Raw genomic sequence first — 14886 nt, 5'->3', positions numbered from 1 at the left:
AATGTTTCTTGAACACCTCCAGGGATGGTGACTCAACCACCTCCCTGGGCAGCCCATTCCAGCGCCTGACCACTCTTTCAGAAAAGTAGTGTTTCCTGATGTCCAGCCTAAATCTCCCCTGGTGCAACTTGAGGCCATGCCCCCTCGTCCTGTCACTAGTTATAAGAGAGAAGAGGCCGACCCCCAGCTCACTACAACCTCCCTTCAGGTAGTTATAGAGAGTGATAAGGTCTCCCCTGAGCCTCCTCTTCTCCAGACTGAACGATCCCAGCTCCCTCAGCCGCTCCTCATAAGGCCTGTGCTCCAAACCCCTCACCAGCTTCATCGCCCTCCTCTGAACACGCTCCAGGGCCTCAATGTCTTTCTTGCAGTGAGGGGCCCAAAACTGGACACAGTACTTGAGGTGGGGCCTCACCAGGGCTGAGTACAGAGGGAAATAAAACACTAACACTAAACTTAAGGCAAGGTTTACTAGATATCACACGGAGAAAACACCCAGTTAATATGATGGTAGAAGAGATGTACAATTTGGGAAGCAATATTAACTCAGTTCCTTCTGAATGCTGGCAAAGAGGGCCAGCTTCCCCAGCTATGAAGCACTTATGCCCTCAAGCTTCCGGCACTCATCTGAAGCAGCAACCACCCTGCTGTATTTACCCTGCATACAAATCAAGATTTAACTCCAGTGCTATTACAGTCACGTGTATGTACCTGACACAATCATATTTCCTAAAGCATAATGATTTACTCAAATATGACTTTTTTAATGGCCATATTGCAGAGGCAGACATGTCATCAATGCAAAGAAAAGTAACTTCTGATAATCTCTAAATAATATAGTATATACCGTACAACTGTATATCTCTAATAAGTATAATGCTAATTAGATTTATTCCATTATACGGCATTAAATAACAATCCATTTGTGCTTATCCCTGGCAAACCACAAGAGCTGCATACCAAGAAACCCCCCTCCCAAAGCATCCTGGAGTAGATGTATATGCACAGTCCAGCAGGGGCAGAGAGCGGAGCAGGCAGCCTGATTCTGGTTGCAGTCTTATTTACAATAAACTTCCCCCTTTCCAGTTCAGACTTCAGCAACATGAACTACTCAATCCCAAAGGCAGCTTTAACAACAGAAAAAGTTGCCAGTTTAACATCACAAATCAAATATCCTTTATGAGCTCCAAGAAATATTTCATTTCTCCAGGAATGACTCAAAGGATGCCATTCAAAGGGCAGAGATTCCTAGAAACTAAACATTTACTTACAGCATACCTAGGGAAATCCACACAGGGGTGGTAGTGTGCTCTGAAAAGCTCTTTTGCATCCAGACAAGGAAGGATTCATGAAGGTCAATCACTTGCCTGCGCAGGAACTGCAGAAGTTACTTCCTCTGTGGCCTCTTTCCCAGCACAGAGCTACAGAGTGGGCACAAAGCAAGTTGCAGCAAATTCCTGAAGTAAGGGTTACCCTGCACCTCCTGCATATTAACCCACGCTTACAAGTCCTGAAAACCTGGAAAATATCCAGTTTGCGCACTTTTACTGATACTGGAATATGCCAACACAGTTCTTCCTACCAGCTTGTTCTCTTCACGCACATTTCACAGCTCAGGCATACTGGCAAACCAGTTTCTGAGCAGGGAAGCTGTCCACTGGCTCTGCTTTCTGTTGATGAAGATACAAACACCTTTAGGCCTTGAATTCAAATAGGCTCAGAGCAGTCCTCTAACCCAAACATTACCTTTTCCACAGGAAACAGTGAAATGCCAGGGCGTGCTGTAACTAACCACAAAATCGGTGAGGCTCTTCACAGCCCAGCGCTTCCAACTTCACGACCAAAAACTGCTCCAAAAGTTTTAGGATCCCTACGAAGTGCTTTAAGAATTACAGCATACATTTCTTGCTTCAAAGTTATCACCAGTGAAAGGTCTCAACAAGATGAGTCAATCAACAGTGTTTTAAAACAGCCTGGTTCGCTAGGGTACTGCTTTAAACAGCTTTTCAACAATTGTTAATCAAAAATTAATTTGCAGAAACATTGAGACTGGGAGCGATCCATAACAATCTGTGCGCTAGTTGAGCAGACATTTCATACTGCTGCGTGCTTTCAGAAACTATAGTTGTTAGGAGATAGAAGAAAAGAGAGAGGACAGAGAAAGGTGCAAGCAAGACATTTATCACTGGAGGCTCCGGAGTTTCAAGTCAGCACATTACATGCATTTAATCTTGCCAGCTACTGGTACTTAGCTTTTTCAGCAAATAAGGTATTAGTCGCACTTAGTAGTTCTACAGATAGCCATAGCATCTCGGAAACACAAGAACAAGCGCTACAAAGAAAGGACTGATGAACTAGGGGAGATGTTCCTCATTCAGGTATGTACCTGTATGAAGACAGAATAGCAGCCACATCAGCAATGACAGCAGCAAGGGTACCTCCAGTATCACAAGAGCTGGAAGTAGCTCTTGGCAATCTAAAGAAACGGCACTCAGTCAACCACATAGGCCACAAGGAGCATTCAGGGGCCTGTTTTGGAGATTGAAAGGCAATTACTATCTAAGTAGCAGCTTAAGATAAAAGAAAAAGCCTATATGCAAGAGACATATTTTGTTCCACAGACTCCAGGAAGACTGTCGCACTAGAGATGAAGCAAGGACTGCTGCTCCAAAGGAAGGAGGTCCTGCACTCCAAAGGAAGCACTGAGCACTAGATTAAACCGACAAATCAAATGCTAACATTCACAAGGCCCACGCTGCAACGTGAAAGCATGTACAGCGGATGAACTCAGGATGTTTCTAATGCAACAAACAAGGAGAGGAACAGGCAGCTTTTGGTAGCAAAGCATGGCATTGCTTTGTCATGTGTTTTTATTCACCTAAATTCAAAGCTGTTCTAAACAGAAGTATTTTTATTCCTACCAGCTGGAATTAACAAGAAGTGGATTGATTACACTGCCACTATCACCGCGACAGCCAGCATGAAGGCACACCTCTGTCTCCTCTCTTCAGGACATAGTGGTTAGCATACTACAACCAACCTTTGAGCTTCATAGCTCTATCTAGTTACTGTGTACAGGAAGAGCTGACTAATGCTTATCAGATCTGTGGGTGGAAAAGTAGCAAGTGTCAAGTCAGAGTCTGGTTATTTTTCTCCTATCAAATCAGTTATCAGTGAAAGCCACATCACAAGCCTGCAACCACCAGTCATAGCTGCTGAAAGCTGAGACATTTTGTGGTATGTGCAAGGTTGTGCTCCTCCAGGATTTTTCATTACTTATTTTTTATATTTTCTAAGAACAACTAATAGCCCTACAACAACTCGGTACTCTTACCGGAAGGAAGTGAAAATCTTCTATCACTAGACAACAGCCCTACTGAAGAAAAAATTGTTCTCCTTTTAAGTATGCTATTAAGTACGGGAACAAAAAAAACTACACTGCAGCAACAGCACCAAAAAGATCACATCACGGGTAACAACAGTATCTTCTCACAGGAGTTACTGAAATGTAAGTCAAGAATCTAAAAGAAATCACTCATGTGCTTTGAAGTGTCATCAAAACCTTGCAGTACTATAGCAAGAGATCACCACATGAAACATCAACAGGTGGCAGTAGTTCAGCTGCACTCCATTCTTCATCTGCTCTTAGTATTCTCTTCTCTCCAGAGCTATCCTTATCCTTCCCTGCAGACTGGCTAACTAGCCTCCCTGGGAATCAGAGAGACTGATTTATACAGATTAGCATGTTATCAAGTTCACTGTCAATACTGCTCACCTTGAACTTCATTATCTGCTTTAAAGAAGATAAAAGTATTATACTTACAGTGTCTTCTCAGCATAATATCCTTCAGTTCTGCCATGAATTATGTAGGTATTTTTCCACAGCAAGAGTTGGAAAGATTTTATATTCAGGTAACATATAATAAATCAGAATTTCCCTCCCAAGGAGCCACACAGATTTCCAGTGCTTGTCTCACATTTATGCACCAGCATTTCATGCATCTCACACAGCCCACTATAGAAATTGAAGGACTCAGCAAAATGTCTTTGCAATAAGAGAGCAGATGCTGTTGACCACTTCTATTTCTTCCGTTAACAGACAAGCTAGAGGCAGATCTGTTCATTCTGACAAGCTTCAGGCTGGGAAGCTTGAAGAGATTGCTAACGAGGATAAGAAAACATCATGCGAGTCTCAGTGATTAGCATGACTGACAATGAATACCAAGGTGCAAGCTTCATCTCAGCACAGAGATAAATTAAAGCTGGAGAGCTGCAGTTATAAATACAGATCACAAAACACAAGCTCTAATCACTTTCTATTAAGTAAGTTTCTCATGCAAACTGAGCCAGTCACTAGCAAGTAAATATAACCATGCTCAAATGAAACATTCCAGAGATGCTCTTTTCAAGGCAAATTATGGCCAAAATAACACATTTAGATGTGTTTTAAACCACTTCATGTTTACAAACAGGAAAAAAGGTAGATACTTTTGAGAACTTAAGCACCATAAACTAAAGAGAGAAGAATCATGAGATATTTATGAATACTATGAAAATTGAAAGTGTCTTAAACTTGGAAAACGCGACAGAGAGTTGAAAAGCTTTATCATTCACACCATTTTCTTAAGGAAAGCTTGAAGGGTGATGCAGGCTAACAGATCTCAGGGTGTTGTATCAGGCATGTTACAGGGCACTCGGGTACGTGACGGGGAAGGCCCTTCCTCATATGCTTGCTATTGGTTCACCCACTTTACTTGAACCCGCGACATAAGAAGGAGAGGCTGTCCTTCTTTGTTTTCATAACAAGGTGTATAGCAACTCCGTGTATGGCCTTTCGGAAGTGAGTGGCCAGAGCAGGATATTCAATATGATTGGCCAGGGGCCTGCGTGAGCTTCTGGAACAGTCTAGTAAAAGATAAGATATACTATATAGTTTTGTAGCTTTTAACAATAAACGCCATTTTGCCGCTCATCATATTGATGTGTAAATGCGACGAGGTGGCCGGGGACAGAAAGTAGTCCTTGCGGGCAGGGTGACAAGTTACGAACGGAATATCAGATGTGGTGGTCTTCTCTACATCAGAGGGGACATTCAGAAAAGTTATCAAAAAGCAATTACGTGTTGCTTGTTGGTTGGGGGGGGGGGGGGGGGTGTGGCGAGTGTGTGTTCAGGAGAAATGAGACGAGGGCTTACTTCTGTTTTTAGCAAAGACTGTATGATAGACCCGAGTACTGATAAGCACCTCGAACAAAGTGAAGTTTCCAGTCAGCTTAGTCAATCATCCACACAGTACAGCCTACGTACGCTTCATGGCATCTCAGAGCACAATTACAGCAATTCAGTTTTCTTCATGCACTTCCACAACTTCCACATACCCACAATTATAAAAAAGCTTGCACATATTCTTGAGTCAGAACCCAATGTGAAGCATCACTGGCACCAACCTGTAGCTATATAAATCACATCCGCTGCCATCAAACCCATATGCTAACATGGCAAACATGGAAATACAACTATCAACTGACTGTTGTACAGCAATGCAGGCTATCTAGTGTAGAAATCCATACAAATTATCTAAATACTGCCTTGAGAAGTACCACTGTGCTTCAACACTAATTCCAAGAGCAGCCCCCTATGCTGCACTCCATTACATAAATGTCAGTCTAATCACAGCAACTCTGCTCACAAACATTGCCAAACCTCCTGAAGTATAAACGTGGAGAAAAGTGTTCAGGATGAGTCAGCTGCACACCCCCCTTCCTTTGGAGTACAAACTACATTAATTACAACAGACTGACCACAACAACAAACAATCCTTTAGGAGATTAAATTATGCGTTTTATTTCCTGAAAGCAAAACTGACCTACGCTCAGGCAATTCCTCCTCTTCACTGATACTGGAATAATTTGGGGATGCAGCACTCCTAACCTCAAGGTCAGCCCAAGACCAAAAAAAAAAAAAAAAAGCCAAATCTCTTGTCTGTGCCACCAACAGCCATTTCCATTTCCACATTTTCCCAAGAAGTAGGTCATGAAAACAGCAGCTCCACTGAATTCATTGCCTTACACCCAAAGCCTCAGTCCTTTCCTCTAACATTCCTGCCAACTCAAAAGACCATATCTGCATTGTCTCAGATCCTGCCCTACTCAATTTAGCTAAATTATGAAGAGGAGTACTTGTGGAACTGTTTAAGATTACTCTCTCGAGCATTAAATGCCAAGAGGAAATATGGAAACGGTCATTCCTACGCACCAGAGTGACTAGCTGATTCACAATTGTGATATATTTTTAATGAGTACATGTGCAAATTTGAGTCATGTTATTTATCTTTGGATAAAATTATTTTTGAGATGAAACTAATCCTGGACACTATCAATATATTAAGCTTTGTGGTCAGAGAAGTTGGTGGTTTTCTGGCTTCCAAGTAAAGCTCTGCTTTGGACCAACAGCTTCTCATTCCTTGGCAATTAGAATCTCATCATTCCATCAAGCAGTTAGGTAGGAACATTTCTGTATTTGTGATGGTTGCTCCTTTCAACTCCAATTTTCCAGGTGCCTAGAAAACAGGTCTGCAGGAAGACTGGCTTTCAGAGTCTCACCTCATCTGTTATGCCAGTAAATTCTGCAGATAGTACGGCATTGTGATACAGTTTTGAAGAGTGCAAGAAGTTCTAGTAACAATCTTTTTAAACAATCAGAAAAGCTCCATTAATGAGAAAGTTTTGAAGAAAAGAATGTGCTGTCTGTACGCTGCTAAGCTGCCTGTGATTAAACAGCTCATCACTCTGCAGCGAGCGGGCTGCAGGTAAGCCTGTGCAGTCAGCTGCACGTGATGCTGCAGCCAAAACAAAGTCTGGATCTTCACATTATGTTTGCTCCCATTGCCTTCACTTGCACGGAAACCATCTCAAACTACGCACCCTCTGCCGCCTCATCTCAGCCCTTGCACATGGTGCTGGCCACAGTCTGAATGACAGCCAAAGAGCACTTCTTTGTATTTTTTCCAGGCAGTTCATAAAGCACAAGAACAGCTTATCTGTAACTTGTAACAGGAAGGGAAAAATCTTCAACATATTCCTTTAATTCAGAGGGGAGCACTAAGAGCTGGTTTCATTACTAGCAATACACATGGCTTGGAATACAACTCGTCTTTCTTAAGACAGAGACTGGAGTTGGTTTTCTTGAATCACACGTGAGTCCAAACAAAGAATCCTGTTCTCTTAATATAATATCCCCAAACTCAGAGGAAATAATACAACACTGTATTAGGGTAATTATAAATTCTATCCAATATTTGGACAATGGAATTTCTGTTATCACTGCTTTGAAACAAGTCCCTTGATAAGGGGAATAGCCCAGCAGTGAGCAGCAGTCTCCCTTGGGTGCTTTTGACACAGCAGACGCTGTTATGCATCACAAACACACCATGCTCCATCATCTGATGGAACATCAGGCAATTCCCCCTTCCCCCTGCAGGAAGCCAAGAGGATTTCCCAAGTAACATGACAAACTAAAGCATTTCCACTACAAAAAAGGAATCATTTTTTTCCGCTGCAAAATCTCTTCCCTTTTTCCAGTTCACTGTTATCTGAGTGAGAGATTACTTTCTCTGCCAGCCTCCTCTCTCAGTTCTCCCCCACAGAATAATCTCTACAGTGTTTCAGATAGGTTCACAATTAATTTAAATTACTTTTAAGCAGCTCCTCAGCATCATTAGAAGGTATTTTTGGTCCAAGAAAAACAGGGTTTAAGAGCAACATCTACCATTATTTTCTGTGTTTTCAAACTTCCGCAGTTCCAAGAAGCAAAGAAATTGGAAGAACATCCTAGAGCAATGAGCCTCGGAGAGCAAACCTGCATAGCATGACTACAAACGGCGCTTCAAGAGGTTATTGGATCTGCTGGAAGACAAGCTTTAATCACAAAGATAAGATTAAAAGCTAGACACTGTAACCACATCGTGGGTTGCATGTAAGCTTGGGTTTTTAAGCTAAAAGAACTCTGGGAAAGACTGTTACAGAAATCCAAGCTCTACTTCAAGTTAGAACTACTGTTTTATTGGGTTTATCATGTACTTCCTAGCGCACTCCACCACGGAGAGTGCTTGAAGTTTACCCCTTACCTTACCTAGGGGTATGGAGTACCCAAGTCAAGTGACAGGTAGATGAACAGAGGAAGGAACCCATACAAAGAAAAGCAGCTGACAAGGAGCAAACAGTCACGGCTCAGCAGCTACCACCAAGTCACATTTTAGCTGACAGCGAGCAAGCCCATATGTCAAAGAAGTACCTCCTGCTCATCGGAAGCTATATCTTTCACAAATTGTTGGCAAAGCTACGGGATTACAAGGAACATATGTCAGATCCTAACTGAATGGTTCTTAAAGTTGCTGTTTTAGGCTTTCTAAAACATACATGTCCCAAAGGTAGAAACAAAACACTTACATCACTGTATTTAGGGAACGCATTCTTCCTTAGCAGCTCCAAGGTAGAGCCATAACTGACACGAGACCATGCAAATAAACTCAGTATGCAGCTTAAGGAAATACAACACAACAAAATAAAACAAAGAAAGATTTGCCTAGCTCAGTGCTTTTCAAGGTAACATGGTTACGCAGAACAGACTCTGCTAGACTCTTTTCCAGCAGCAGACCTAGAAAATTGGAAGACAGGCTGGAAACTCCATTCCATCTGAAAGAAAAGGATGCTGTTTGCCAACTGCTGCCTGCGGTCACTTCACTCAAGGACCGACCGGTGAGTTTCCCCATCCAAAATTGCATGTAAATTAATATAATAAATCCAGTTATTTGGTTTCCTACTTTCAACCCATTTATATCAAATGATGGAAGTGAAATGCTGTAGTAAAGGCATCCTCACATAACCCCATATTCAGGCACTGTGCAGCAAGAAGCTTCATGCAGCACCTGTCTGAGAGGGCTCAGGTGCCCCCAGCACCCACACACACAAAAATAAATCCTGCTTTTATGTACATTTAGAAAGCATTGGCTTTGTACTTTTATCTGGAAACCACTGGACTACTTCACACTTCTCTGAGTCCGGGTAAGCTTTGCTTAACAGAAGGAACAGATAGCTACATACACAGCTAAAGATCCGCATGATGTAAGCAGTAGAAATGGTTATCATAGCACTATTCCACAGCAAAATCCTCTCAAAACAGCAATACATTTCACAAATAATTTTCTTCAACCCCATAAAGCTTGAGGCTAAAACCATGGAGCATGCTGTTTTGTTCCTGGAAGGCTGCAAGACAGAACGCAAAACTCAGTCATTCAAAGTTTCTGTTATGGCGGCAGGTAAGATGCTCTCCTATCCCAGCAGGTGAGCTGACAGTGCTTGGCACAGCCTGGTGCGGGCCCAACAGAAGCCCAGCAGGCACACCAGCCTGCCAAGGCACAGCAACCACACTCTGTAGGTTGGCAGGAATGCTGTGCTCCCCATGGAAACCCACCATTCTGAAAGCATTAAGGACCAGACAACCCTTAAGCGCTCTTCAGGGAGAATGTCTGTTCATGGACCAGGACGCCTTCCCCTCACTCTCTGTGGATGGTTACAACCTCATACCAAGTGCTTTGAAAGCAGCCCACTGGGCTTCAGTCACCCTGAAGTAGCCACACTTTAATAACTTGCTTTTTAGGGAGCCATGGCCGTCCTCCAGCAGATCCTTCCTAAGTTATCTATTCAAACAAAATTCCAGTTTCAATTATTCCAATAAACAGCTTCAGCGATTTGACAGTGACCTCATCGCATGGCAATCCCTTCCTCCTGGGGAAGCCAATAAAAGCGATTCACTGAAACAAGGCTGCCTTCCACATTTTTTCCTCTCCTACTTATGCAAGTTGTTCTATGTTTCTTAATTCCTTAAGAGCTGCCAAGAATGCAGAAAGCAATAGCGGCCATACTTCATATTTCGCATAAGACATAAGCAATGTCCCATAGGCTTGCCCTACTGGAAAATAATTCCACGTCACATTCAAGTACTGCATATTTTCATCTTCATTCAGATGACATATCATTTTGAGGCCTTAATACTAGGAAGAAAACTCTGCCAAAACTTTAACAGAAAAAAGACAAATCATTTTCTATTCATCATTACACACTCAAGGACAGAACACTCCTTAACGCCAACTCGCTCTAGTTTGCCCTCAAAAAGCAAGTACCAAAACACAATCAACAATGAAGCAGTGATATCAAAGATGATCTCTTATCTAGAGAGCACTTTATAGATTGCAATTGTTCCTCCTCAACAGAGAGGCTTGCCCTGGACTATCTATGACAGCATAAAGCAGCAGTTGAGCTCTCAGGAAAACTGACTGCCAGCTGACAGTACAAATACCTGCTCAACAAGCAACTAACACCCCAAAACTCAAAACACTTCTGCATCTCCACAGACAGGAAGCACTTGCAAACAGGAATGTAACTTAAATGACCAATTTGTGATCTGTATGCCATTCTATAGAACGGCAAGCAAGTGACTTATAGCACCAATGTGACATGAAGTTATAAAACTTAAGTTTCACCCTCAAGACTGCATGCAACCTAATCTCATAGAAAGATCTTATCTTTAAGGCTAAAAAAACAGCTTCAGAAAATGAGCAAAAAGTGTTTTTTTCCCTTCCTTTTTCAGGCTTGACTTTCATAAGCAGAGCTGTACCTCTTCTATCTGAGGATAGCTGAGAAACATTCCCCATATGGAAGGAAATCTGCCCTGGCATTTCTGTATTAATGGCTGGATCAACCTTAACATGACCGTAACTTCCTTTCCCACCACAGGCCCTACATACAAACTCTTGATTATTCCCAAAGACTGGCATATATAAAAAAAAGTATTTACAAGTAATTGTCACACATTGCTACCATTTACCCCTCTCTGAGTATCACACCTTTCACACATACAGCCCTGCAAGGGTATTTTCTGGACACTACAAAGCTTTCTACTATTCCCTGAACAAAAAAGATGCTACAGGCACATCAAAAGCTCTGAAATGCTTTTTTTCAGTTCAACAGCCCTTCAAAACCTGTTTTGCTCTATAAGAACAAATCAATGTTTAGCCACTTCTATACACCTAACAGGTCGTCTTGATCATTTTTGGTTGTGCAAGCAATCTCAGTACAATCTAACAACAACAGGAAAAAAAAAAGGCTAAGCAGTACAAGATTCCCAGCTTAGTTCCATTGCTCTGTCATTAGCTGAGGACATATTCTCTTTCCTTATTTGTGGTTAAAATGCTGACAAAGTTTCCCTTCCTTTTGAACCCTTCAAAGGAGCATTCAGCTGTAACTTCTGTTGTAACAGTAAATCTAGTAGGAGGTGGCAGATCTCATTTGGCCCTGCATTTAATCAATTTAGGCAGCACTGAAGTGGGCAGGTGGTAACTACAGCTACCAGAAATTGTTACCCTTTAGCCACCTTCTGCCAGGGCGAGGTGGGCAAGGAGTCAGCAGGGCAGCAAGTACATCCTTGGGGGAAGGGGGTGAGGAAAGAAGCAGGAGGAAAGGGAGTTTTGGTGGAGAGACACATCTTAGCAGCAAAGTGAACAATTGCTAGGGCTCTTTACATTGTAGAAGTTCTGCTATGTTGGGATTTATTCATATTTCAGTTCAAGCCACATCCTATCTTGACTTTCCAAGTGACACCAACTGCATCTTCTCTTGTTCTACAGCCCACACGCCATTGATCCCATGAAAATGAATGTACCACTCATTCAACGCTATGGAAAAAAAAAAAAATCAGAGCTCAAGAGAGAATCAACACAAAACTGCTGTAAAATCTCCACATGGGCTTCCACAGCAAAGTCCTGGGGGAGGGAAGGGCTTAATTTAGTATTCCTCATCCCAGCATGGGAAACGTTTAAGGTCAGGGTAGGCAAAGGTCTAGTGAGCGTGACTGTTTTATGCCCCTTCAATCCATTGCACAGGCAGCAGCTCTTCAGCTTGTTAATCATTCATTTTAAAATTATGATCGGCAGTAGGCAAGATCAGGAAAACAGAAGTGCAGTTAATTAAAGAAGCCTGCAAGTTTCCATCCTCAGCAAAAATCCAGACACCACACCAAGATGTTCTTCCAGCAATTGCAGTATTGGCAGTCTGTCAGCACCACTCCGTGAATTCCGTGACCCTCAAGCAATACCTATCAAATACATTTGTTTCAAGAGATAGGCAACAGAATGGCAATAAACTATGGCCAGTTAGAGGTAGCTACTGGGCCCACATTACCCCGACACTACCGAGCAACAGCTTCTTTAAAAGCTGCTGCTGCAACAGTTTCAGCCACAGCATGGAAGACCAGCTGAAGTCTGCTATATGCATTAACACCCACGCGGAGACAGCCTGGGCACAGTGCTCATCCCAAATTCCTCCTGGGACTCCTCGGCTTGCAGGACACATCTCTCCTCTCTGTGGAATACAACACAAGACTGCCCTCACCAAAAACCTGATCCATTCAGCACACCCATCAGCATGGGTAACTCTGGTTCTCATCTAGGGCAGCTCTTAAACCCTGCCTGCTATTGCTTGCTATCTTTGGGCAGTTTGGTCTCTATAGTCCCTTTTTTAGGCCTAAAAGGAGTCTGCCATCTACCCAGAATCACCAGGATTTAGTACCATAGAGCACCACATACAGCTGAGCCCTTGAATTCCTGCAGGTATTCTTCTCCAGAACTGAAACATCTGATTACATCTTAACCCAACATAACTGAACCAGCTGGGTACATACACTAAGAAATACAATAACAAGAGACTCATCTTCATAGGTGAAAGCCATGAAGATTAAGCATTTGACATGCATTTAAGTCTTTTGTCTACCTATCATCATGCATGGGAAAAAAAAAATCTAGGTTCATAAAGAAGTAAGCTTTTTCACAAAAGGCTGCTTCCCACCCGCACCGCATCTCAGCGGCAGAGCTTTTACCTCTGGCAGCTTACCCTTAACACCCACACCTCTCAGAACGAGCAGGGAGCCAACCAGGACGTTCTCTCGCTTCCTAAGAAAGTTTCCTCTCAGGAACATCTACTTCATTTTCTCTCCACACTTCTGAGGACAAGCTATCTGACGGCAAAGCAGCAGTGAGTTTTAAGCAGCAGGAAGCACTGGAGGACAAAGGCCTTGCCAATAGGTAGTCTCAACATCTAGGGCTGCTATGAGTGCTGCTACATGTTAGCAGAGCCAATACCCCGACAGCCCACCAAGCATTTAGCTCCGCTGGCACGGCTCACAAAGTCAGCACAAGGGATTATGTGCTTGCACTGCCGCAGCATGCCTAGCATCAGCCCAAATCTCTTCTGCCAAGCACTAGCCAGGCTTCTCCCCATCACACCCGCTTCCATCCTTCACCGCTTTTTTCACATAACTGTTGCATAGGAAAAGGAACCAGATTCCTACCTCATCTTACTTCCCTGCCTCTCCCACCGCCCATGTCCATGGCTGATGTTCTAACAACACTCAGACCTCCACAGCTCCCTCCACACCAGCAGCTCTGATGTTTTGCTCTATGAATGAATGGCTCACCCATTCTCCTCTACAAAACTGCAGCCATCCACCCACCCCAGGCAGAAGGGGACCGGAGAAGTTTTCATGCCAGTTAACAGCAGTGCAGTCACTGCTTTCACTGCCAGAAAGCAGTAAATGCTTTATTTCAGGTCTACATCTCCCAATATTACTGCAATGCTATCAGAATCCTCCTAAGCCAAGTATTTACCCGAGAGTTCAGACCTTCATACTCTCTCCGTTCGATGTTATCTAAACACCATTCTTTATACTTCACCCGTTATTCACTCACAGAAGTAAAGTCATTTGATGCTGGCTCTTCCAATATATTCCTGTTGAAAAGTCTCACCCATTAGAGCATTTGCTATTTCCACTCTCTTTCAAAGAAGTCCATTTATGATCACTTTGAGGCATTGAGCGATAGAGACTCCCTGCATGCGAGTTACACCTACCTCACCTCCTTAGCAGATTGGAACTATAGTAGCACCGAAGTTAGAAAAGCCCTCTCAGCTCACCCAGCCCGACCCCACCTGCCCACGTCCCTCAGTGCCACATTTCCACGGCTCTGGAGCACCTCCAGGGACGGTGACTCCCCCACGCCCCGTGCAGCCTGTGCCCGTGCATCACTCACCGCTCCTTCAGAGCGGCCAGCTCTCGCAGCCCCCTGCAGCCGAAGCCCCGCCGCACACACGCGGCCGTCCGGTGTGAGGCGCGAGGCACGGCGCGTGCCGGCCGCGACCCCGCGGGTTACCCGCGCGCCACCTGGCGGCCGCCACCGCGCCGGTAGCTCAACGCGGCCGGAGAGCGCCCGCCCGGCCCGTCCCGGCCCCGCTCCGCTCCGCCGCCGCTCCTCCCCGCCCCCCCGGGCCCGAGGGAAGTTCGCGGGGCCGGGATCCGCCCGGGGCGGGCCGCCGCCCCGCTCAAGTTTCGCGGCGCTAAGAATAACGCGCAGCTGCCGCCGGCGCCGCAGCGCCCCCCGGGCCCGGCTGAGGGCGGGCGGACGGAAAGCTCCCGCCGCCCCCTCGCCCCGCGCCCGCCCCGGCCGCCGCCTGAAGGGCACGGCCCCGCGGCGGGCGCTCCCGCCTCACTCACCGTCCGGTGTCGCTGCTGCTGCCGGCGCCGCCCCAGCGCCGGGAAGCAGCCGGCGGCGGAGAGCGCGGCGGCAGCGCCGCGGCGGCGGCAGAGGAGCAGCGGCAGGGACCTGCCCGCCGAGGCCGCCATCGCGCGCTGGAGCCGCCCCGCGCGCACGGCCAGACTCGCGCTGCGGCGGCGGCGGTCGCTGCTGCTACCGCCCGGCGGGTGGGGGAGAGGGGGAACGGCGGGGCGGGGCCGAAGGGCGGCGACGGCCAATCGGCGCCCTCCTCTCGCCGGCCCGGGTCTCG

The 14886-nt window shown here is 45.1% G+C and overlaps 1 protein-coding gene across 1 annotated transcript in view; it reads right to left on the bottom strand.

Annotated features, from left to right (window-relative positions):
- MCU (mitochondrial calcium uniporter) overlaps positions 1-14740 on the bottom strand; it is an 81923-nt gene extending 67183 nt beyond the window's left edge. Inside the window, exon 1 of the mRNA XM_021399967.1 lies at positions 14597-14740. Within this exon, the coding sequence (XP_021255642.1) occupies positions 14597-14725 (129 nt within the window). The 5' untranslated portion in view covers positions 14726-14740. The remainder of the gene's footprint in view (positions 1-14596) is intronic.

This window comes from Numida meleagris, chromosome 5 (assembly GCF_002078875.1).
Source record: "Numida meleagris isolate 19003 breed g44 Domestic line chromosome 5, NumMel1.0, whole genome shotgun sequence".
NCBI classification, from domain to species: Eukaryota; Metazoa; Chordata; class Aves; order Galliformes; family Numididae; genus Numida; species Numida meleagris.
The sequence above is the reverse complement of the archived record's forward strand: the minus strand, read 5'-3'. Positions and strand labels throughout refer to the sequence as shown.